Consider the following 26,727-nt stretch of genomic DNA (forward strand, 5'->3'; position numbering starts at 1 on the left):
AAGTGATGTAGTTATACTAACCTAACCTCCAGAACTGACAGCATTACATTGGCTGGGGAGCTTCTGCCATCAACATAGCTACCGCCTCTCAGGGAGGTGCATTAAAACTATGCTAATGGGAAACCCATGCGGAATACAAATTACAAGAGCTCAGAGTCCAGCCTTTTGGGGTCTTTTGCTGCAGCAAGCCACTGTGCTGTGATTTAGCACTGTCAGTTGTTAATTTTATTTCATTTCAAGATTCAAGTGTACAAAGATTGTGTCTCTCACAAACACTTTCTCTAGAACTTATTTCCAATTGCAGTACAAGTAAAATCTGTGCTAGATGTAAATGTGTTTAATTTGCTGAGCAATGTTTGTCCATGGTATCCACTAGGGACCTTCTCTCTCAGATTTGTCTAGCAAGTGCTTACATATTACAGCACACAGAACTTTAGGAAAAGCCTAAATTAGAGGTGGGGAACCTCAGGCCCAGGGAGGCCAAATGGAGCCCCTGGCTTGCCTGGGTCTGACCCCTGAGGCTCAGGGCCCCCTCCTGCACTGGGCAACCAGTGCTGGCGCTTCAGCTCTCCTGCTGCCTCACCATGGTGCTGGAGCACATAAAATCTACTAGGCTGAGCCCCCATAGGCTCTGGTGTGCAAGAGGAATGTGGGGGAGTGTCTTTCTCCTTCTCCTGTTCGAAAGGAGAACATGAAATATGTATTTTTTTTTCATATTTTAGTAAAATAAAAATATCCACTTTTCTGGATGTATATTCAAATACATTCAGAAAAGCAGATTTTTTTTTTTGTTTACACAAAAATAAGGCCACTTGTCAGAGTCTGCACTTGAATATGGAGCAATACTTTAAATAGGCTTCAAGTTAGGCACCCAAAATCAGTAGTCACTTTTGAAAACTTGAAGTGTGGGTAAATATTTACTAAGTGTAATTATCAAAATGTGTACCTTAGTAAAAATAGCCAATGGCATGCCATACTGGTCCTCCTCCAATCCAGATATTGGTCCTGGAACAAGAACCACATGTCCTGTTTTAGCCTGAGGCTGCACAGTAATTGGAAGGCTTTCTGAGGTCGTGCATTCCTTTGAAAAGATTTCAGTCTGTTCTGATGTCATATTTTCATGTTCTCCTTCTTTCGAGTTGGTATCCTCCAAAATATTAGGATCCAAGGTCTCCCAGTCACTTTCAGAAGACTCTGGAGAAGTGCGTGAAGGAGGTTTCAAATGTTGCCCAGAGTCATTGGAGGACTTTGATCCATTGCAATTCTTTTCAAAATTGGATAAAGGCACATCTGTTTTGTGAGCCTCCAGTACATAATTTCCTGACAGCTTTCTTCGTCCCTCACCCATTCCTGAGTTTGTATTTGAAATGTCAGCAGCAGACACGGAAACATAATCATCTAAAGGGATAGTAACTTCCTGCAAGCCAGTATCCTCTGAAACACTCTTTCTTGGTCTATATTGTGAACTGTCCCTAAGACCATGTTCAATCATACCTAGAGGACAAACACATACACAAATATCTCAAAGATGTTAGTGATTTTTGATAATGGCAAAGAAGGAAACACTTTTTAGTTTATTAAAAAAAGGAGGTCATGCATTTTTAAGCCCTTTTAAAATCCAGTCCACTTCTTCTGCCCAAATGGATTAGCACTAACCTTGGTAAGATCTATTTAAAGTTCAATATACATTTGGCAGAAACACAGAACCAATGACTTATTCATTCACATATCAAAGGTGGCTAACATGCAGCCCGAACAGATCAAATAGACTTCAGCATCTTATTTCTAAGGTAAAGAGCTCTCCATAAAAACTGTTATAAGGTTGTACGCTTGTGTGCTTCATAAAAATACTATGTAGGTTTAAATGTGAATTCATTGTGACTATTGTTTTCTGGAAATAAACCAACACAGATCTCATATCACATAATTTGCAAACACACACTTCTCCAATACTATCACTGTCAATTTTAAGTACAGGCAGTCCCCGGGTTACATGGATCCGACTTACATCGGATCCCTACTTACAAACGGGGTGAGGCAACCCCGCACTAGCTGCTTCCCCCCAGCAGACCAGGGAGACGCGAAGCTAGCGCCTCCTCCCCAGCAGACCAGGGAGACGCGGAGCGGCTTTTCTCAAGACACCTCAGCTTGAGAATAAAGGACTGAGGGAACTGAGGTGTGGGAGAATAAAACTGAGCTCTGGAGAAATGTTTGGCTAGAGTTTCCCCTACAATATGTACCAGTTCCGACTTACATACAAATTCAACTTAAGAACAAACCTACAGTCCCTATCTTGTACGTAACCCGGGGACTGCCTGTAATGAACAGATATTACATAAGAAAGATATAGCCCAAAGAGCCCAAACCTGCTTTTACTTACCCGGAAAGAGAGACAAGACAGTCATCAGTGCTCCCACCAGTCTATTTACTGGTGAAATATAAAACAACACCTGTGGGAATGGCGAGGAGGGGAAAATTAAAATGAAAGCTTAAGTCAAGAACAAACAAACAAAAAAACCCCAAAACAAACAAACAAGAGAATCGGGGGACATCTAATGCTTCTCTCTCTCTCTCAAAAAAAATTAGTTTATGGAGAATTTTACATCAAGAAAAGCCCCTATAACATTTTATTCAGATAAGTATTAAAGAGAAGACACAACAAGGCATTTACTGTACTTGGATAACTCAACCCTGTACTGGTTGGTTGGGACAGTTTTAGGGGTGGCAAGAATGACCAGTTACAATCTTGACGATTGATTGAATTGCAAAATTTTACACTCTGGTCCTTAATGGTGCTCACTCTTGAAGAATGAGAGTTATGCCACACTGCCTTTAGCTGACTAGAGGATTGCTCTAGTCATGCAGGGGTAAGGAACCTTTTTTGGAACAGAGGCCACTGACCCTCAGAAAAATCAATTGGGGGCTGCACACAAGTGAGGAAAAACACACCCATTCACAGTCTTTGTTTAATCCTGAGTTGATTGTGTCAAACTTGAAGATGAACTGTAGATCAGCAGTTTCTCTTTGAAGTCTGGTCCTGAAGTTTTTTTTGCTGCAGGATGGCTACCTTTAGATCTGCAATTGTGTGTCCAGGGAGATTGAAGTGTTCCCCTACAGGTTTTTGTATGTTGCCATTCCTAATATCTGATTTGTGTCCATTTATTCTTTTACATAGGGACTGTCCAGTTTGGCCGACGTATATAGCAGTGGGGCATTCTTGGCACATGATGGCATATATTACATTAGTAGATGTGCAGGAGAATGAACCAGTGACAGTATGGCTGATCTGGTTAGGTCCTGTGATGGTGTTGCTGGTGTATATATGTGGGCAGAGTTGGCACCGAGGTTTGTTGCATGGATTGGTTCCTGATTTAAGAGGTATTATGGTGCGGTGTGTAGTTGCTGGTGAGAATATGCTTCAGGTTGGTGGGTTGTCTGTGGGCAAAGAATGGCCTGCCTCCCAAGGCCTGTGAAAGCGAGGGATCATTGTCCAGGATGGGTTGTAGATCACTAATGATGCGTTGGAGAGGTTTTAGCTGAGGACTGTAGGTGATGGCCAGTGGTGTTCTGTTGGTTTAACTCTGGATTAAACAAAGACTGTGAATGGCTTGCTAACTACAAAAGCAGCTTCTCCTCTCTTGGAATTCACACCTCTAGATCAGCTACTAGAAGTGGGCCTCATCCTCCCTGATTGGATCCACCTTGTCATCTCCAGCCTGATTCTGGCCTGCATATTTATACCTGCCTCTGGAAATTTCCACTACATGCATCTGATGAAGCAGGTCTTTGCCCACGAAAGCTTATGCTCCAACACTTCAGTTAGTCTATAAGGTGCCACAGGACTCCTCGCCGCTTTTGCAGATTCGGACTAACACGGCTACCCCTCTGATACATCAAATCTTAGTTATACCAACTCCATGAAGGCATTTCCAGTCTAATTACATGATCATAGTTTCCAAAATCCTTTTTCTACAACCTTAAACCATTTAAAATAAATCTAGATAATATGGTGGCAGAGAGACACTTAAACCAGTTTTACCTTGAGGGATTAAGTTACCAACTGATGAGAAATCTCTGTAAGCAAGGGTTAAACTGGTTTAACTGTGTCTACATTAGAGATTTGAGCTGGTTAGACAAGATCAATTTTTTAAATTGATTTAGGCAAAATAATACACGCTTTTAAAACAAAAAAGGCTTGATGATGTACGAAAATGTGATTATATCTGAGAAATTATTAACTATCACAATACATATGCATACTGGGCAGAGTTAAGTTTGTGCATGCAATCTTAACACATGCAGTTCTTGACTTATGTGCTTTTTTGCAATCTTGATTAAAACTGTGCTCATGTCTGATTTGTTGATATTACTTCTTGCCCTTCAATAAATTATTTTTTATAGTTGCCCTATATAAAGGCAACTTCAAAAAACATTTTAAGGCGATGAACTTATAACTTAGCTTGTTTGTTGGGAAAGCAAAAGTAAGATTTTTACTTTTAGCATTAAAGTAAATATTGTAGGGGAAAAAAAGATCCTGATGGTCATGTGTTTGTGTGCTGATTTTCAGTTATTTTACTGGAAGCTATTATCCCAACATATGAATTTACAAATAGGTATTCTTTTGTTTCTACTTCTTATATGTCTATACATGTTCCATATTCCTCTTAAATTGACATGACAGCACCTGTTTTAGGAAGTAAGACAGCCTGAAGAAAAATATAATTGAGGCCTTCACTTCTCTGTGGTTTTAAACAGCTTGATTTACTTATTTTAATATTTATTTTTATTTACTGTGAATCAAAGTTAACGTGACTAGAAAGACATGACCTTGGATACTATGCATTTCAGATAAATATCCATACAATTCACAAAAAGTCTAAAGTTTGAAAAAGGCTCTGCATGCTTGCTTCCTTTTGTATTTATATTACTATTATTTGTTTTATGTTTAAATGAAGTTCTATTTTGCTGGCCCTTATGTAGGAGTAAGAGTTTTCACTTTACAATGGTGAGGACACTATTTAGGCCCTGATATTTCCCATCCATTCTCTCATGCAGTTGACCTTGAACTGTTGTGAAAATTTCCCTACCCAAATTTACCAAATCTTACTTGCCTTTGCTCTAGAACAGAGATCAGCAACCTCTCAAAAATGATGTGCCAAGATTTGACTTATTACTTCTATTTAAGGTCTGCATGACGGCAATACTTTTTAAAGTCAATAATAGTCCTATTTACAGCAGCTTCATTAATAAATAAATAAAGATGCAGATCTTACCATTTTAGTAACACAGGATTTAAAACAAAATCATTAAGACCAGAGTTTCAGTTATCTGCAACATGCCAAAAAAATTCTGTTAAAGGAATCTTTTTCTTTCTTACTTTGGGATATACAGGCTTTATTCTTGGCTCCATCACAGACCTCTTGAGTGAGCTTAGGTAAGCCCCCAAAGGGTACATCTATACTACAGCTGGAGGTATAAGTTATAGCTCAAGGAGAAATACACACACTACCTTTAGCTGAGCTGGTGCACTGAGAGCAGGTCTGCACTGCAGTTAAAAACACGCTGCTTTAAAGTGTGGAGCACACATGCCACCTGGTAGCACTAAGGGGACCTGAAGATGTGCCTGAGTGAGTGAAACACTGAGCTGGTTGAAATTTTCAAAGCTTTTTTTTTTCTTTTAGGGAGCAGGAAAGGACTCTTTTCTAAAACAAAACTATCTCAACCCAAACTGGTGACAGAAACGTAGCCGTGCTAGTCTGGGGTAGCTGAAGCAAAATGCAGGACAATGTAGCACTTTAAAGACTAACAAGATGGTTTATTAGATGATGAGCTTTCGTGGGCCAGACCCACTTCCTCAACCCAAACTGTTTATATTGTCAAAATGGTTCCTCTGTGTAAAAAATGTCATGCCTTTTCACTAACTCAAACTTCAAAGTCTCTTATAACTAGTTTGTGCCAGTTTTTGGAAGGGCTTTTTGTAAAGGAAAAATGTCACTAACCTCTTTTGGGAGAGTGTGTGTGGGGGGAGAGAATAGAAAAAACATAGGACATTTTGAAAAAGGGGAAAAAATTTTAAATGGGTCAATTTGGCACACTTTGAAATGAAAACAAATTCATAAGTTAATACTTTGTGAAAATAGGTTGTCATATTTCAGCCAGCTCTGGTAACGCAGGTAAAAATTAGGATGTGTCAACAAAAGCATAACTCATATCAGAGCCTTTAGGTTGGTTTTTTTTTTTTAAATCTAGACCCATATAGACAGAGGTATTTGGCTGCCTGAAGAGGCAGATACATGCCTAACCTGCTTTGTACTCCAGAAAACCCCTCCAGAAAACCCCAGATGTCTAACACCCATAAAAAGGCAAGTGAAAATAAATGTAATTCCCATTAGGCACCGATCTGTCTCTTTAGGTGTGTGTAAATCTAAGTCATTAACACCTCCTTATCTTGCTGCTGTTTCAAGCAAGAGCAGCTCAGTTTAGCAGCTGCTTGACAATTCCCCGCCCCCGCCAATCCAGTTAAAACTCCCTGCCTGAGCAGGTTGGATGTGAGGTTCAAGTAGTAATACAGGTTCCCTGCTGAGCAAGGCAGGAGGGAGGGGCAGAACTAAGCTCTCACCTACATGCCAATGAAAATCAGCTCACATGCTACTGATGGCACGTGTGCCCTAGGTTGCTGACCCCTGCTCTAGAATAACTGTCAATCATGGCAAAATCAACTGTGTGAGAATAGAATTTATATACCAATGCACACAAAGCAGCTAATCAAGAAGATAAAGCTTCCAGTTTTACTTATGCCTATACGCAAATATACTTGAGCAATGGAGTTTACTCCAGACATATTTAGTATAGCATTTATCCTTCATTAACATATGCTTTTTAGTGTCATATGAACAATTTCATCTCCATTTCAATCCTCTCCTTCATCCCACATACCCTACCTTTTTCTCTAGAAGAATCAATTTGAAAAGAATTAAGACCTGCAAAATAAAGGAAAATTAACATAGTTGATGACTAGCAAACAGGAAAAAAAAAAAGCAGATGTGTGTGCATGCATATGTGTAATATACATTAGTTCATCTTTCACTAAAAGTTTCCATTATCTATTTCATTTCTTCCAAAATTTGACCAAGTACACCTGGCCAATGAAAAACTTCATATTCTATTTGTTCCAGCTAAATGTCTATTAAAAACAGTATCATAGTGGGAAGCAATTACTGGAGTTAAATTCTTCCTAATATTAATTTTATTAATAAATAAAATATGCCCTATTGTCCTGAAATAAAATGATATTGTACATATCACATTGTGTGACTTGTGTTAAAAAACAACTGTTCCACAGAAAAATGTTAATGTAGTGGAATGTTAGGGCTACATCAACAGATTTAGGCACCTAACTGACACTTAATGGGCAATGTCCAAAATTTAGATCTTTAAAACCCTGCTCTGTTGCCACTCAACCTTGAAAGCCTTGAAATCCCACTAATAAAAGTCTTCCAAAGCACATAACTACAAAAGTCCTGACACCCAGTGCTTAGCTCACGCCCAAACCCTGGTGTGATCTGCAAATTTGATGTTCCCCACCTATTTCACTTGCAGGGGCCAATCTGTAGCCGTGCTCCAAGCACTCCTAATCTACACATAGAACAGTGATTAGGGTACTTAGCCAAAAGGTGGAAGGCCTGGTCTAAAATCTCCACTCTGCCCGAGAGGAACAGAAACAAGGTCTTAACCACTAAACTATGGTGTATTCTGAGGCATGTTTCTCTCAGTCTCTATTACTGAAGCTGTTCTCCACGAACAAAATAGTCATTCGGCCATAGAGCGAATGAGAATTACTCTATAGCCTAACAGTAAGAGTACCTGCCCAGGATGTAGAAGAGTGAGGTTCAACCTTATGCTCTTTTCAGGCAGAGAGGGAATTTGAACCTAAATGTTCCATATCCTAAGTAAGTCTTCTAACTGCTGGGATAACAGGTTTATATGGGGTGGCACCACTCCCTCCTACTTCTTGATATATGTAATTTTTTTTGTTGGCTTTTTTTTTTTTGGTGGTGTATGCACAAAAGGAGTGAAGAGTACATGAAATCTGTCTATTAGGTTGCAACCTGCAAGGAAACCTCCAGGCTGCACCAACCTGCGCCTGAGGCCGGAAAGTCACAGGAGTCTGTATCAAGCTCCTTAGCAGCACCCACTATGTATAGTAGAATGTCTGGCCCTTAAAATATGAAGAAGCATATGTGTACACTTGCTTAGCTGTCAGTTGATCATCATGTAACTTACATTTTATCATGTTAAAAAAAAACATGCTAGTGGTGTACTTTATAAAGACACATGAAAATGAATACCTTGTGCCTAAACTGAAGGACAAGATCTCGAGGAGACAGACCTAAAACATTAAGAACAAATCCATTATTGAAGCTGCACAAGAGGTATCAATGCCCTTCTTTCTGTCCCCCATTTTTCTTTTAACCAAATTACACAAGCTAACGTGACATACGATTCCCCATTCTCATGGAAATCATTGTGATGTCATTAAAAGAATTCAATCCACCTTCTCTTCCTTCTGAGAATATGAGTGTTGAAAGTAAGATGGAGACTCTGCCTTACAAAAGGTGGCTGTTTATTTCATGCTAAAGTCAGCTAACCAAACCATTTTCCTATGGAAGCATCTGATTCAACAATGACTTTTAGTTCTCTTTCTAGATAACAACTTTTCCTATGATATATAGTGATAGAAATGTAGCCATGTTAGTCCTGTTTTTTGTTTCAGATACACCAGACTATGTAGCACTTTAAAGACTAACAAGATGGTTTATTAGGTGATGAGCTTTTGTGGGCCAGACCCACTTCCTCAGATCAAATAGTGGAAGAAAATTGTCACAACTATATATGCCAAAGGATACAATTTAGAAAGAAGTGAACACATATGAAAAGGACAAATCAAATTTCAGAACAGAAGGGGGATAGGGGAGGGGAGGGGAGGTAAATGTCTGTGAGCTCATGATATCAGAGGTGATAATTGGGGACGCTATCTTTGTAATGGGTACGATAATTAATGTCTTTGTTTAAACTTAGGCGTAAAGTGTCGAATTTAAGCATGAATGTCAGTTCAGCAGATTCTCTTTCAAGTGTGGTCTTAAAAGGTCTTTGAAGCAGGATGCAAGTAATCAAGTCGTTGAGACAATGTCCTTTCTGGTTGAAATGGCAAGAAACTGTTTTTTCTTTGTGATCCTGTCTAATATCTGTTTTGTGGGCATTGATTCTGTGTGCAACCAACACCCCCAGCTATCTCCGAGATATTACTGACTTCCTAAGGAAACTACAAAACATCGATAATCTCCCCGATAACACCATCCTTGCCACCATGGATGTAGAAGCTCTATACACCAACATCCCACACGAAGACGGATTACAAACAATTAGAAACAATATCCCAGAGGACACCACTGCCAATCTGGCAGCAGACCTATGTAACTTTGTTCTCACCCACAATTATTTCCAGTTTGAGAACAACTTATACCTCCAGATCAGCAGCACAGCCATGGATACATGCATGGCCCCATAGTATGCTAATATCTTTATGGCTGACTTAGAACAACGTTTCCTCAACCCCCCTTCCCCTTTTACCCCTTCTCTACTTACGCTACATCGATGACATCTTTATGATCTGGACGCATGGCCAAGAAACACTGGAGACATTCCACAGAGATTTTAACAACCTACACCCCACCATCAATCTCAGTCTGGACCATTCTACATGAGAGATCCACAGTACAAATCACCAATGGAAAATTAGACACCACTCTCTACAGAAAACCCACCGACTCATACAGTTACCTACATGCCTCCAGCTCCCATCCAAAACACACCATACGATCATCGTCTATAGCCAAGCCCTTCGATACAACTGCATCTGCTCTAATCCCACTGACAGAGACCAGAAACTTCAGGATCTCTACCAAGAATTTATAAACCTCAGCTACCCACCTGGAGAAATAAAAAAGCAAATTGAAAGAGCCAGATGAATACCTAGAAACCATCTACTTCAAGATAGACCCAAGAAAACCAACAATAGAACACCACTTGTCATCACCTGCAGTCCCCAACTTAAACCTGTCCAACACATTATCAATAAAACTACAGTCTATACTGGAACAGGATACTAAACTCCAAGAGGCTCTGGGAGACAGACCCATAGTCTCCTATAGACAACCACCTAACCTCAAGATGATTCTTACCAACAACCACAGAACATACCACACTAATACCAACCCTGGTACCTTTCCTTGCAACAAACCCCGTTGCCAGCTTTGTCCACATATTCACTCTGCTGATACCATTATTGGACCTAACCAAGTGAGTTATAAGATCAAGAACACATATTCCTGCGCATCCAGAAATATAATTTCTGCTATCATGTGCGGAAAGTGTCCGTCTGCTATGTACATTGGACAAACGTCTCAGACACTTCGCCAAAGAATGCCCACAAAACAGATATTAGACAGAATCACAAAGAAAAAACAGTTTCTTGCCATTTCAACCAGAAAGGACATTGTTTCAACGACTTGGTTACCTGCATCCTGCTTCAAAGACCTTTTAAGACCACACTTGAAAGAGAATCCTCTGAACTGACATTCATGCTTAAATTTGACACTTTATGCCTAAGTTTAAACAAAGACATTAATTATCGTACCCATTACAAAGATAGCTTCCCCAATTATCACCTCTGATATCATTAGCTCACAGACATTTACCTCCCCTCCCCTATCCTCCTTCTGTTCTGAAATTTGAACACATATGAAAAGGACAAATCACTTCTTTTTAAATTGTATCCTTTGGTATATATAGTTGTGACAATTTTCTTCCACTATTTGATCTGAGGAAGTGGGTCTGGCCCACAAAAGCTCATCACCTAATAAACCATCTTGTTAGTCTTTAAAGTGCTACATAGTCCATTTTTTTGTTTCCTATGATATGTGGCACATAAGGATCTAGGGGGAGATTTTTCCAGGGCATAAAGGGCAGTCAGGTGCTCAACTCCCTTTGAAAGTAAAGAGGAACTGAGTGCCTAATTCCCATTTGTACCATTGAAAATTTCCCACAATTAAAAACTTTAAAAAACACAGTTTTCAGAAGGAGCTGAGGAGATCACTCACTAAGCATATATCATATCAAGAGGCATCACTGATGGATCATGGATTACAACCTAAAATGAGATCCATACTATGGAAAAACAGGTAAAGGGTAAGTATCAGAGGGGTACCCATGTTAGTCTGTAATTGCTAAAACAATGAAGACTCCTGCAGTACCTTAAGAGTAATAGATGTATTTGGACATAAGCTTTCATGGGCAAAGATCCACTTCATCAGATGTAAGATGGCCTTTGCCCAAACAAGCTTATGCCCAAATACATCTGTAAGTCCTTAAGCTGCCACAGGACTCTTCATTGTTTCTGAAGGTAAAGAGTACTTTGCCTGAAAGTTATTTAACTCAATAAGTAAAAGGGAAAATGATAAAACTATCATGCAGACACATAAGCATGTGTTGCTAAAGTTTAATGCACATACACAAACTAGTTCAGAGGGAATGATTTTGCTGATATAGCTTGTAAAAGCTTACCGAGATAAACCTGTGACCCCTCCAGTGTACTTCCTCCCAAAGAGCTATTCATATGCTCATAAAGTTCCTGTAAAAGTTAAATAAAAAAAATTAAAGTCATATGACTACTACATCTGATTTCAGAACAGGTGTTACTAAAGCTACCCAAAGGATCAGGATAAAATAATTTGCTTAAAGAAGATGAACAAAATAATATTTTTGCATATAACTCAATTGTTACTCTAATGTCATTGATGATATTGTTCCCAGATATTTTACTAATCAGAAATCTGTTACTTTCTCAATTCATATAAGGATATGAATATGTAATTATTTAAAATAGCAGAATGAAAATGCCTAAGAAAATACCATACAAGAATACATCGATTAAAGAATGTTTATAATGTAAAACATATACACATACACAAGGAACATTATACTGTAGTATATATTGAAAAGTTACCTTAAGAATTGAAATTTGTGAGAAATCTTTTTCTTCAAAATAGGCATGAGTAATGAGCTGTAGCTTTGCTTGAAGTAACCCATACAAAGGCTTGTAAGAGAGAAAAGGACACGTCATAAATGAAAGAAAGGCAGATGAAAAAAGTACAGTACGTTTGTTGCTAGTTTCCGGTTGTAATGTCCCTCCTCCATACCTCCAACTGTCTTCGTCTTCTAATACAGATACATACCTCACTAAATAGAAATGTAGTTTTTAAAGCCAAAAGCCCTCCTTGTGCATTTTAAGTAGGCATCTTGTGTTTCATTTTCAGATAACGCATTATCACCCAATATTCTATCAGTCGCATTGTATGGATAGAGTAAGAGAACTTTCCTGTTTCATCTTGCTCATACAGTTGAAGTAATCTCTCAATAAAGAATTCCTTTTCTCTTCCTCTTAAGTGAATTTGCACAACCTTACTGTAAGAACAGCTTACATTGCAACATAGGCCCCAAGACAACTTGACATGTACACCTAACATTCTGAGGACTCATGAACTGCTAGCAAAAAGCTTCATTTCAGTGTCGTCCATTGTTCGGTTTTTCATTATCTGATAACATAACTAGCATTTTTAGAGAGTAAAATTCCCACCCTCCCCCATAAGAAGTATCACTTTGGATAGATCTACACTTCAACTGGAGATATGGCTGCAGAATGGGTAGGAATACCCATGCTATCTTAAATCTAGCTAATCTCTAGTTAAGTCACAACAGCATGGATCAGTAAAGTACGTACACATCCAGGGCTCCCAGCACGCTTGTACATCCTGCACTGAAATGTATGCAATCATGGCTTCACTCATATTTTAGTCTTAATACATGGGGCTCACCAGCCATGTGGTTCGGCACACTGCGCATGCGCTGACCGCGCTGCACGGCTGTGCCGACTTGTAATCTACTTGTCATGGGCGAGTAGATTACATTAATTGTCGAGCCCTGATAATACATAATAGTAAAGCAGGCATGGATATATCAAATCATGCTGCAATCACATGTTCAACTGGAGCACAGACATACCATGAACGGAACATACAATTACTGATAGACTTCTTGGGATAATTATTAAAAATACAAACTGATCATATCAAAACTTGCGTTAAAGTGCATATATTTTCTCACAGTAAGTGTAATTGAATTTGTGTCAGCCCAGGATATTGGTGTAGGGTAAAAATTTCTGAGACAGGATATGATATTTTATTAAGAACCCCTATTCTAAATTTCAAGTCTGGAACAGGCACACAAAACATCTATGTCTATGTCAAAGACACAGTACATGCAGGTTAACCCCCCTGCTTAGCCCATCTTAGCCCATCGGAGGAAGGTCATCACAGAGCTAACAATCCAGGGTAAGAGACAGGACATGACACATTCAATGGTGTTAGGAACAAATGTGCAATTGTCAAGTACTCTTACAGTCTCTGCTTTAATCCCCAGATGCAACACCAATGGATCACATCCCTGCAAAGATACCTTCCTGAAGCTAACAGAGACATTGCCACTTAACACATAATTGATGTCTGCTTTGTTTAAATACTTGTTTAGCTAGATATAAGGTATTCTGTAAGGTATGGGCCGAAAACACTATGTAACCTTTAGATTATTGCTCTCATTTTGCCTCACGATTAGCACCTATCCAGGGGATCTGGGATTTCCCCTCTTCCCCCAATCACTTCATCCGCCCATTAAGCATCCTATATAATTAGTTGTAACCTGTTGTCTGGCAGTGTTCACCAAGCCTAACAAGCGAAGTGACACTCCACCAGCGCTGTGTGTAATAAATCCTTCTGCTTGCTTCATACCTGGTGTCCAGACTCTGTTCCAACATTGGAGAGACAAGATGGGTGAGATCAGTGCTTTTTTTGAGACAGCATGGCTCGGAACGGCACACCGTCACCTATTTTCCCAGCACAGAGAAAAGGAATGGCATTTCCCCTGTGCGTACTGGCACCTGTTTTCCTGGGGCGGCTCGACTCCTGATGGAAGCCTGCTCGGGACACGTGGCGTTCCCCCTTCCCCCGCCCCCCCCCCCCCAGCTCCCAGTGCAGCTTTTTTTTTTTTTTTTGGCCCGGGGTACCTTTTTTCTTACAAAAAAAAGAAAGATAATATATTGTATTGAACAAACTTTTCTTGGTGAGAAAAACAAGCTTTCAAGCCAAACAGAGCTTTTCTTTAGGCTTGACATAGGTACTCTCTCCTAGTGTCACAACAAAAGCTGGGACCCTTTCTGAAACCTGAAGAGTTGTGTGTGGCTTGAAAGCTTGTCTTCCCCACTAACAGAAGTTGATTCAACAAAAAATATTCCCTTTCCTTTTCTCTCCAGTTGAAAGAGTTATAATAAAATTTGAGTGCCTTGGCCTTCTAACACAGTAGTGATTTCAATGCTCATTTTGTTACCATTCAAAGGGTTTCTAACAAGGAACATTTTACAACGATGAAAGTTTTCAAAACAAAAATCTGTCAAGCCAGTTTTCTTTGTGTGTGTTTTTTAAAAGAAGTTTATGTATTTGTTAGTCGTTCTCTTACCAGTTGACTTAGAACACAGACACTTTTCTGTACTGTTTCTCGGGTGACATCTGCTTGCCGTACTTTCAGTGCCTAAGAAATAAAGTATTACAATATATATTTTAATGATTTTTAAAGCCAATTACCGGAAAAGTACCACTGATCAGAACAAAACCCAGAATGTGCTATTTGAGAATGGGCATACCCAATGGCATGCCAGGACATTTTTAATAAGTCATGTAACAACTTTTTAGATGACAGATAAAAAGATTTTGTCTAACGTACAGTTTGCAATTAATAAGCCAAATACTTTTTTCCAAATATTAGTAAGTCACATATAGTGAAACCTGAAAATACACTAATACATGGTTACCTAACATTTCTACTGAAATAAAAAATCCATTCTATCTTTGGTAAGAAGCTTTGCAATGACAAAGTCATAAAAATCTAGTGAACTGGACAAGTACCGAAGTAGATCTTTTCCATTGTAATTTAAACCAGGCTGAGCAAGTGTTTGCCACTCTGTGAGTTGTGTGTCAATGTTTACATGTTCAGATTAATAAAACTAAGTTAAAACAACTTGATAGTTAAATACAGAGGCTTTAAACATAAGATATCACAATAAGGGCCTATTGCACAAATATTGAATAAACCACAGAAAAAAAATAGAATTGCAATTATGCATTTAGTATTGTAAAGTTGATTCAAACAAGAATTAATAAACATGTTTATGGGAAACAATATAAAGTACACAATGTGTAATTTGGGACTTCTGAACATAAAAAGTATCCAGAATTCTTTCTAAAAACTGTTAGACATTTCAAAGTTGTTGTACGTCCTTGGAAAGGTTGTCATGCATATTTTTAAAAAGTATGATAGCTCTAGAGTAATTGTAAACTACAAACATTTATAATGTGTTCATCACTTTTTAAAATCTTGGCACATTGCATATATCTATATATCAATATCTATATCTATCAGATCAAATACAAGGCAGTTTCCCCAAAGAATGGGACCATACACACTACCAACCCCTTTACCTCCCTCACAGCCCCAAAACACTTCTCTGAAAATCCAACTAGTCTGGACAATAGAGGTGTGTATCTAATAGAAAACCTGTACAAAGGAGACCAATAACTTTCCTGGAAATAAAGAAGATCCATGAAGGGAAGAATTTGCGTGCTTGTGCAATAGACAAAAGAGAAAGAGGTATCCAAAAATCTTCTTAAGGATTGCTATTAGATTAATTTAAACCTACTTCCAGCAAGAAGTTCGACTTCTCTAGCAATATAAATTCTTAGCTAGCCTGAAAGATTCTTTCAGCTAACTTCTGCTACTGCAGTGGTCACCAACCAGTAGATTGGGATTTACCAGTAGAACTTGGAGCCTCTGACAAGTGATCCTGACTGGTTTGGCTGGGAAACTATCAGATGCTGGTACTTCAGTTGCCCCACCATCCACTGTCATGCTGCTCCTGTCCTCTGCCTTGGAGCTGCCCCCATTGGGAGCTTCCTGTTTGCTGTGCGGGGTGTGGGAGGGAGAAGAGGCAGGGCTCTGATGTCAATATCCCTCCTGCCCCATCTCCTGTAATGTATCTCCATACAGCAAGAAGGGATGGAGGGAGCTTGGCAATTTAAATCTGTCTCACTCACACTCACCTCACACTCATCTCCTGACCTAACACATATGTAGGGGGTTGTTGTTACTTCTTTTACTGCTTGCAAAGTGTGTTACTGGTCTGTTCATTTCATAACTTTCATTTCTCTTATGCTTAAATTTAATTCTTTGAGTAGTGAGTTCTAAAATGCCTAACCTGTCGTGGTTATCCCTGTGGTAATTGCTGCTCCTGGACATGGCTGGCATGTCCCTGCAGCCCCTGAGAAAAGCAGAGCAGGGGGTCTCCACATGCTGTCCGAGCCTGCAGACACCACTCCGGCAACTTCCATTGATGAGTAATGGGGAACCGTGTAGAGCCAGTAGAAGCTGTGGGCTCAGCGCCTGTAGATGAGGGGCAGCACATGGTGCCATGGAGCCATTGCTGTACATGCCAGCTGCTTTCAGGAGTGGTGCAGAGCCAGGGCAGGAGTAAACCTACCTTAACCCCACTGCTCCATCACCCGGAAGCTGTCTCAGTTAAATGGTGCCCTGCCAAAGCCTGCTTCCTGATCCCTTGTCCCAGTCCAGAAACTCCTCCTGCACCCAACCTCCTACCCCAGATGTGAGTCCCTCTGCACCCAAACTTCTTCCCAGAGCTTGCACCTTGAAACCCCTCCTGGAGCCCAATCCCACACCCTGGGCTGCGCCCAGAGCCCGTCCCATACTCCCAACCCCTTGGCCCAAGACCAGAGCCTGCACCCCACTACCCCAACCTGGTGAAGGTGAGTGAGGATGGGGGAGGAAGGGAAATGGAGTGAGCAGGGTGAGGCCTGGAAGAAGGAGCAGGGCCTCAAAGAAAAGGCAGGAAGGAAGTGGGGGAAGGGTATTTGGGTTTGAGGTAGATCTTACATTGCACTTAAATTGAAAAAGTGATCTTATGGTTAAAAAGGCTGGAAACCACTATGGGGCTGTGCTACTGGGAGCTCTTGCCTAGTAGAGTCTCTGTAAACAAAACATATACTGGGATGTTCAAGTATTCTAAGTAAGGATGTTAAAGACTGCTAGTTGATAGGCACTTCCGCATTCCTCCTTTGAAATGTACAAGAGCCCCAGCGGGAATCTTGTACATTTCAAAGGAGGAGTGCGGAAATCTGTGTACAGTGTGCAGCCAGTGGGAAGTCCCGCTGATGCCAGGCTGCACACGGGGGCTGTCTTTGAAATGCACAAGAGTCCCCAGCGGGGGCTCTTGTGCATTTCAAGGACATGGAGCCCAGGTCAGCGGGGGACTTAAGAGTCCCCCGTTGACCCGGGGCTCCATGCTACACTGCATGCCACTAGAAGATAGGGTCATCTGGGGACTCCCTAGCTGATCCTGGGCTCCCTGTGGCATTTCCTGGGGAGCCTGAGGTCAGCTAGGCACTCCGCAGCTGACCCCAAGCTCCAGGAAGCTGCCCCTTTGAATTGCACAGATGCATGGCTTAAAGGGACAACCACCGAACAGCTGATCCATGGAGGAAATGCCGCGGGGAGTCCAGGATCAGCGGGGACTCTTGTGCATTTCAAAGAAGGCACTCACGTGCAGCCCAGTGTCAGTGGGACTTCCTGCTGGCCCTGGGCTGTACGAGGAGTTCTGCATTCCTTCTCTCAAATGTGCAAGAGGAATATGGAAGTGCCTATCGACTAGTCAATGGGAATTCGGTCGACAAGTCAGTTAACCGCATTTTAACATCCTTAATTCTAACATGGACTGTAATGTTCTGGTGATGAAAAGAAAGAGGTTTTCAGCCCTGTGGATGCCTGTTCTGCAGAATCATTGGTTGTAAGATGACAAGGACCATTCTGATCATTAGGTAGATCTCTTGCAAAAGCATGTAATAGACTTTTACCTATTCATTTCTGTATCAAGACCACAATTTTACTCTTGCATATATACAAGTATAAATTACCTTGGCTTCAATCTGCCTGTAGCAAGAGACACCATACACTGTGGCTCGATCTCCACATCTTGGTGGCAAATGGAAAAACACAGTATCTAAGAGAAGGGGTGGGGGAGAAGCTTCATTAGCCACCAACAGAATGATATATTAACATTTTGTATTTTCAGCTCTTTAGTCATCCTTTTAAGTATCATTCTCATTTACAAAAGCTTTACTGAAGAATTTGCATTTCTTACCAGCACTTCCCTTTTGTTAGTATAGCTGAAGTCTTTTGTCTAAATCGGTTACCAAACTGTTCCAGTAACTAGTAAAAACCTCACTTTCTCTCCATGCAAAGGTGCTAGATAAGAAATATTTATATTATGACATGATGAAGAAGGGATGCTAAAAAGCGGGTAATTGAGTAACCATGTGAAAATTTCAGCAGTTACACGTGGGGAGGCAGCCAGCTCCCCAGGAGCCAGCAGGGAGTGGTTGCCACCCTGTGCAGCTGCCTCTGTATCAGCTGTACCGGCTCCTACCCCACTCCTAAGGAGCCAGCTTTTGCTCCACATTGTAGGCTCTGCGGGCTTTTTGGGAGCCTGCATGTAACTGTTCACAGCAACTGATAAGCCTAGGCTTAACTGTGTAAACAGTTATACTTTTACATCCCTATGATACAAAGCACTAAAAAAAAAAAAAAAAGCTTTTCATTAAAACAATAGGATTTACTTCAAAGCTATACTCTATTTAATAATAATGCAAACAGACCACTGCCACTACCTGTTTACTGCTAATTTATAGATTCTGCAAAGCAAAGCACTCGTTTTATTTTGAAGTTCATAACATTTCACTATGAAGTGAACCCTGTCTTGAGTGCCTAAAATTTGTTAAAGACTTTAAAATAACAAAATGGAACACAGTTGTACTTGAAAATATGGAGTAGTCTCTTAAGACAAGGAGTTAGGTAATAATAACTGTCAGTCACTCTTACAGATTTCACTGTGTTCTAAAGGGACCAACTAGGCATTTAGTAATATTTTTAATGCATGTTTTTCCAAACCAATAAACAAGAAGTCTAATTCCCAGCTTCCCAGGATACTTCTCTATACCAGCACTCTCTGGTCCAGCATGATTTTAGTTAACCAGATATCCACTTATCATGGGTGTGGCCACGTTTCCCAAAGTCCCATAAAGTTTATCACCACCATCCTGGATCTGTGTTCTGTGCTATTATTTAGCTCTAATTTACCCCTAAATGTCTTCAAAGACCCCAGTAAGAAGTGGAAGTGCTGCTAATGCTGCTAAACAATATTGACTTTCCATGATTCAGCAAATTCTCTAGTTCGGCAATGGTCAGGACCTGAGGATGCCAGACAAGAGAAACTTAACCTGTAGTAACGCCTTCACTGTGAATTATTCATAACCTGCGTAGGAAAACAAGGCCCAAAATGTTACAGTAAATTTACAGTAATTTGAATGTGAAATACATTTGGTAATTCCAAATTAAATTTTTAGTATGTTACTGGCCATAAAACCCAGAGATAACACCTAACAGGCTTAATTGATTTGTTTCTATGCTAGCTTTGAAACACTTTCCTACTGTTGCTGTGGTAATGAAATGACAAAGAGTCAACTATCTAGCTTTCATGTTTAGGGATGTGGCACTGAGCCAATGTAGAAACAGCTTCACTCACCTGCTTCTACTTCCTGCTTTAGATGCACTCAGTGGATCATTTGATATTTAATTATACAGAAATGAAACCAAGTCAAGACCCAACTCAGAGTCAAGGAATGACCTTTTATGACAACATAATAAATCCTCTTGATACAACTCCTATATTTTTGCTACCAATTCCAAATGAAATACCTCTGAAAATTAGAGGGTGAGAGATGCAATTTGAATTAAAAACATAATAAAACCTAAATAAAAGTAGATGCAGCGTATTTCTGTGGTTTTACAATTTCTTCTTTTTATAACAGTTTTCTTCTCTCTTGTTGCTGTGCCGAGAAACAGACAAATTGATTGTACATGGCAAATAATAAAAGGTACCATAGTGCATAAAAAGTATTGTCACAACTGCACAAAGTAAAAAATCTGGAATAAAAAGAAAATATATTTCCTCTAATTTTTCAGTGACAGTGTCCTTTGAAAATGTTTTACAGTGTTCATTTGAAAGTGATCCCTGTTTCTCAGGTTCCTATAGAGCTATTCTGATACTGGTTCAGAACTTGAAACTGCATGGGACTTGTGTAAATTGATACTTGGTTTCTCATAAAGCTGATTCTTGAGGAGGAAGCATAAAGCAAGATAAAGAGAAAAATGTTAAGTAAAATATTTCATTTTTCCCTCTATAGACAGCGAAAGACCACCTCTAGATCGGTTTACCTTCAGACTGCCGTGCCTTGGCTAAGACCTATATAGGAATACCTCGGCAAAATGATTCTCCCACCTTTTCATTCTGAAGGACACTACTCTTCATAGCAAGTCCTCCTGCCCTTCTTATTAGTTGGTTCTCACTATATGATTTCTGCAGGCTGTTAATAAGGATCTGTAGAGCACATATTGAGAACCACAGATCTATTTAAGCAAAAATGGGTTGCTTTGTTCACATACTTTGAATATTTTTTCCTCACACCTCCAAAAATATGTACTGGACCAGATTCCCTTAATGCACCATTTTAAAGGTTTTGAGGATTGCAACATTCTATACCTTGGGGAAGCACTCTAACTCCCATGTCCTCCACATATATAAATGTGATATTGTAGATAAAGCATGCTATGTAACGTATCAGGGGAAAGGCTATGAACTGCCAAAGCCTACTGTTTTATTTAAGTATGTATATCTTTAGTGCTTATGAAGTTACGAGATTGTGTTGTATGACTCTCACTGATATATGCTGTAAATTGGGCAGCCAGATATTAGCTCACCAGAGACAACAGCAAGAAGAGTAATCAACATGCGAACAAGTCAGTGATTCGCTCACATGAGGTCACACCAGGAGAACCACTCAACATTGCCTCACTAGACATGGCTGGATTTGCACTATCCAAGCACATGGGACTGAAGATATACAAGAGATCAGAAGGGCCCCAGGTTTTGCTGTTCTCCTGACCCCACCTATGCTGCAAGCAACAAAGACACTGAGAAGTTTGGGTAGGTTTAAGCCACATATTTGTATAGTAAGGACTGCTATATCCAGTGGGGGTGAGAATAACTGCTCGGACTAGATGTTGCTCAGCCTAGTAGGGTTGAGAGTTTAGACTGTGTGATTATATTTATTTTCTTTTAGTAACCACTCCAACCTTTTGCTATATTTTGTAGTCAATACATTTGTTTTACTGTTTATATTTACCAGTGAATGTGCCTGAACTGAATGGTAAATGCTAGTGTATATCCAATAGCCACTGATGAAGTGATGAATTTGAGCAGTGCAAAACAGTATATACCTGCAATACAAAGCTGGGAGCCCAAAGGATTTGGCCAGTGCCTTTCTCTGAGTGATTCATGAGAGGCTCTGGGATGATTCATGAAAGCTAGCTGGGTATGGGGCTACACAGGCAGCTGTGCTGAGTGTTAATAGCATCTGGAAGGGTTGCTGCTTGTCACTTGCAAAGCATTAAAAAGGGATAGAGAATAAAGACAGAGAATATCTTATTGCCTCTATATGAAACCATGGTACATTCACATCTTGAATACTGCGTACAGATGTGATTATCTCATCTGAAAAAAAAAAGATATATTGGCATTGGAAAAGGTTCAGAAAAGGGCAACAAAAATGATTAGGGGTTTGGAACGGGTCCCATAGGAAGAGAGATTAAGAAGACTTGGACTTTTCATCTTAGAAAAGAGGAGACTAAAGAAGGATATGATAGAGGTCTATAAAATCATGACTGGCATGGAAAAAGTCAATAAGGAAAAGTTATTTACTTATTCTCACAATATAAGAATTAGGGGGTCACCAAATGAAATTAATTGGCAGCAGTTTGTTAAAATAAACAAAAGGAAGATTTTCTTCACTCAGCACACAGTCAACCTGTGGAATTCCTTGCCAGAGGATAAGGTGAAGACGAGCACTTTAACAGGGATCAAAAAAGAGCTAGATAGATTCATGGAAGGTAGGACTCTCAATGGCTATTAGCCAGGATAAGTAGGAATGGTGTCCCTAGTTTGTGTTTGTCTGGAAATGGATGACAGGAGAGGGACTGCGTGATGATTACCGTTGTGTTCCCTCCCTCTGGGGCATTTGGTATTGGCCACTGTCAGTAGACAGGATACTGGGTTAGGTGGACCTTTGGTCTGACCCAGTATGGCTGTTCTTATGTAAAGCATTGTGAGAGAGAGCCCATACTGCAGAGTGTAAGGGGGCATAGCCATCCCATAGACCCAGGCTGCACCCTGAGGATCCCATCATAGGTAGTGTGGGATATTTGTTTTATTTTACTTTAAAAACATAAGCAAGTAAGGTTGTAACCTTTAAAGGAATTCCCCATATAGAGTGAAGATGTCCAGTTATTGGATGCATTTTCATGATTAGGGCTCAGTTTAGGGTTAGTTTATGGTTATTTTAAGTTGCTTCTTCTCACAAATTCCATTTCTATAAAATCTATTTCTGCAGATGTGAACTAAACTGCAAAATAAAGTTTAATAGAACGCAAGTAATCAGAAGCCTGGTTAATTCATAGTTTAAGTGTCAGGATTCTTTCCCCCTCTAACAGAAGCACATAGAACAGTGGTCACCAACCAGTCGATTGTGATCGACTGGTTGATGGCAGAAGCACTGACAGTCAATCTCAATGCAGTCAGTATTCCCAGTCCCCATCGCTCACAACAAGCTGGCGCTACAACCTCTCACCCCCCACAAGACTGAAGCCAGCACCACCTTCCTGCGGGGGGGGGGGGGGGCGGGGCGGGGGAGTTCCGAAGCTCCACTCCAGATCTGCTCCTCCCTTCCCCACATCAATATGCATACTTCCTTATCCACCATACCATCACCCATGCTCTGGGGAGGCAGAGTCCGGGGGAGAGGAGGGGGGGAGGAGAGGGGAGGAGGAGGGAGAGAGGCTAACATGGTGTTGGGGGATCCGGACTTTGAGCAGCTGGATTTTTTTAAGGGAGCAGCACTTATGCTTCTTCCAGCGCTACTTGCAGATCCTGCCCAAGGGATACGCATCCCTGGAAACCCCCAGGTACCAGTCAAGCTACCCCTGCCCCCTCTCTCCAGCTAGAGATCTGGCAACCCTCTGCTCCTACCCCTGCCCCAACACCCACCAGCACCCTGCTCCTGCCCCCTCCCTCCTAGCCAGATACCTGCCTCCAGCTTGCTCCTGCTCCCTATCTCCCACCCAGATTCTGCATCCCTATCCCACTCACTGGCAGCTCTGTCCTGCACACTGGAACCCTCATTTTTGGCCCCACCCCACAGTCAAGGGGGGCCTACAAAATCCACTAAGCCTGGAACCCCAGAAGAGTTAATCTGGGCTAGAGTCTCGAACCTCAGTCCTACCTACGTTTCCCCTCATGGGGCTGGAGTGCCAGGGGAGTGAGGTGTCACAGCTGGGGGTTACATCAATGAGGGTAGGGGTTTTTTTGCATCTGACTTGTGCGGTTGTGGAAACCATTTCATATTTAGCTAGAAGCCATTCTGTATAACAAAAGCCATTTCAGTTTCTTGTGTCTGCATGTATACTAGAGGGAGTGAACTGGCCTTCTCCGAGGTGGGGAGAGGCCAGAAGGATGCGCTGTTGGAATGTGTTAATGAACTATTTTAAGCTGAAGCCCTTACTCCCTAAAAACCTGTTTCTTTCTTTGCTGATAATAATTTCTCTTTGAAGTTCGCTTTGATTTCTTGCCCTGACGTCAGACTTGTTTGGTTAAGGGTATAAAATACTAGGATTGATTGTATTAGCCAGCCTTACTGGGCCCGGCTCTGCTGGTGTCACATTTGTCTCACTTTGTCTTATTGATCAATAAAACTGTTTATTAGCCACCAAACCAGAGAGAAGTTTTTGCTTCAACACGATCCCTGACTGATTTTTCTATAGGTCAGTGGTCCTGACCCAAAAAAGGTTTCCTACCCCTCGTATAAATAAAGACAATGTTGAAACCTTTTGTGTTGGACATATTTTATTTAAAAACAAAGCCTCACCGATAAGCCCCCATCTGGCCGCAGCATCATAAGACTCCTGAAGCCCCCCTACACCCCAACCCTGAACTCATCATACACATGAGCCCTCTGCCCTGAGCCTGTCACATCCCCAAACTCATGCACCTCTCACATCCCCAGCAGGGCCGGCTCAAGCCATTCCTGCACCTTGGGCAGCAGGCGTGCGATGCATGCGCAGCTCCGCCCCCAGGCGCACGGCACATGTGCGGTCCCGCGCCCCCAGCGTGCTGCGCACCTTACAGCTACAATTGGGTGCGTGGCACCTGATTGCAGCTCTAAGGGGCGCCGCCACGCGGACCCCAGCCCTGGGCACATGGCGCCTGAGGGCAGCTCTAAAGGGTGCCGCGCAGCTGGGCGCGCAACGTCCCTTACATCCACCCCTTAATCCGGCCCTGAGCCACAGTCTTCTGCCACAACACTTCTGCACCACCCACACACTGCAACCCTGTGCCCTGAGCCCATCAAACACCCCACCTCCCTGCCCTCAGCCCTTCATACACCGCAACCCAAACTCCTGCACCCCCACAAGCCTGCGGCTTGCTCAGGACCCTAACCCTCCGCCTGATCCCAACACTTTCCAGCCTGGAACCCCTTCCCCGAGCCAGCATCCCCTTCTTTACCTCCTTTTGCATCCAAATTCCCTCCCAGTGCTTGCACCTCTCACCTTCCCACACCCAATTCCCTCACTCCCACCCCTGAGCCTGCACCTCCTGTCTCAGTGAGAGTGAGTAAGGGCTGGGGACATCTAATGATGGAGAGGAGGGGAATGGAGAGCACGATATCTCAAGGAAGAGGTGGGATGTCAGGGAAGTTATGGGGTATATCTTGGCTTGCCCTGATATTTAAAAAGTGATCTTGAGTATAAAAAGGTTGGAGACCACTGACATAGAAGGATCTAGTGTCTTCAGCTACTGCTAGAGATTCTCACCCAGAGATGCTGTAACCTTATATCTGCTTTCTTACCTTCTTGATAATTATGAGCACCATCTGGCAAGGCAAGAAAAGGCAAGTATTTCCATTCTTCAGGTAAACTGTGGCTGTCATGTCCTTCTCCTAAGATGAGGGGAGGATAGGAGAATTCGACCTGAAGAAAAAAAAAAAAAAGACCATGTTACCAAAACCGGAAATACATAGAAACTGCCACATTGGTTCAGTCTAGCAGTGCCTCAGGTCTGTAATTCTTTCTCCAATGGAGGCCAGAACTTCATTATCTTCCAGATGTCTTCAGATTAATTCCTTAATTACTTGCTCCATTATCTTCCCTGGTACAGAAGTTAAACTGACCAGTCTGTAGTTTCCTGAATTATTCTTATAGTGTCCATCTATAAAAAGGGAAATATTTTCCCTTTTCTAGTCTTCTGGTACCTCTCCCGACTTGCATGACTTCTCAAAGATGACAGCTAAAGGCTCATATATCACCTCTATCAGCTCCATGAGTAAGCTACGATACATTTCATCAGGCCCTGGTGACTTGCAGATATCTACCTGTATAAGTAATTTTAAACTTGTTCTTTTTTTATTTTAACTTCTAAACCTACCCCATTTCCCGTCACCATCACACAAAGTAGAAATGGGGTAGATTTAAAAGTTACAATTTAAAAAAGAACAAGTTAAAAATTACTTAAGCACCTCTGCCATTTCCAAGTTTCCTGTTATTGTTTCTCCCTCTTCAACTGAGCAATGGGCCTACCCTGCCCTTGGTCTTCCTCTTGCTTTTAATATTTGTAGAATGTCTTCTTGTTACCCTTTATGTCTCTAACTAGATTGAGCTCGTTCTGTGCCTTTGCCTTGCTAATCTTGCGCCTGCATACTTGCATTGTTCGCTTATATTCATCCTTTGTAACTTGACCTAGTTTACACTTTTCATATGATTCCTTTTTGATTTTTAAATCATGTAAGATTTCCTGGTTAAGCCAAGGCAGTCTCTTGCCATATTTTCTATCTTTCCCATGCAGTGGAATAGTTTTGCTTCTGGGTCCTTACTAATGTCCCTTTGAAAGACTGCCAACTCTCTTCAGTTGTTTTCCTCTTAGACTTACTCCCCATGGGACCTTACCTACCAGCTCTCTGAGTTTACTAAAATCTGCCTTCCTGAAATCCATTGTCTCTATTTTGCTCTTCTCTGTTCTACCACCATCCCTGAGAATCATGACCTCTCTGATTTCATGATCACTTTCACCCAAGCTGCCTTCCACTTTCAAATTTTCAACCAGTTCCTCCCTATTTGTTAAAATCAAATCTACAGCTTCCCCCAGTAGCTTTCTCAATGATCTGAAATAAAAGATCGACTCCAATGCAGTCCAAGAACTTATTGGATAATCTGTACCCTGATGTGATAGTTGAAGTCCCCCATCACCATCAAACCCAGTGATTTTGATGATTTTGTTAGTTTAAAAAAAACCTCATCTACCTCTTCTTCCTGGGTAGGTGGTCTGTAATAGAT

General features: G+C 41.2%; 1 protein-coding gene across 2 annotated transcripts in view; it reads right to left on the reverse strand.

The window, feature by feature from the left end:
* AVL9 (AVL9 cell migration associated) overlaps positions 1-26,727 on the reverse strand; it is a 63,180-nt gene that overhangs the window by 24,080 nt on the left and 12,373 nt on the right. For both annotated transcript variants that reach the window (XM_075921768.1, XM_006124037.4), the window contains exons 2-10: positions 25,248-25,368; positions 18,147-18,232; positions 14,626-14,697; positions 12,065-12,154; positions 11,623-11,689; positions 8,349-8,389; positions 6,942-6,980; positions 2,381-2,450; positions 947-1,494 (exon numbers count right to left, since the gene is read on the reverse strand). In XM_075921768.1, coding sequence (XP_075777883.1) covers positions 947-1,494; positions 2,381-2,450; positions 6,942-6,980; positions 8,349-8,389; positions 11,623-11,689; positions 12,065-12,154; positions 14,626-14,697; positions 18,147-18,232; positions 25,248-25,368 — 1,134 coding nt within the window. The remainder of the gene's footprint in view (positions 1-946; positions 1,495-2,380; positions 2,451-6,941; positions 6,981-8,348; positions 8,390-11,622; positions 11,690-12,064; positions 12,155-14,625; positions 14,698-18,146; positions 18,233-25,247; positions 25,369-26,727) is intronic.

The sequence above is a fragment of the Pelodiscus sinensis genome, chromosome 2 (assembly GCF_049634645.1).
Source record: "Pelodiscus sinensis isolate JC-2024 chromosome 2, ASM4963464v1, whole genome shotgun sequence".
Lineage (NCBI taxonomy): Eukaryota > Metazoa > Chordata > Testudines > Trionychidae > Pelodiscus > Pelodiscus sinensis.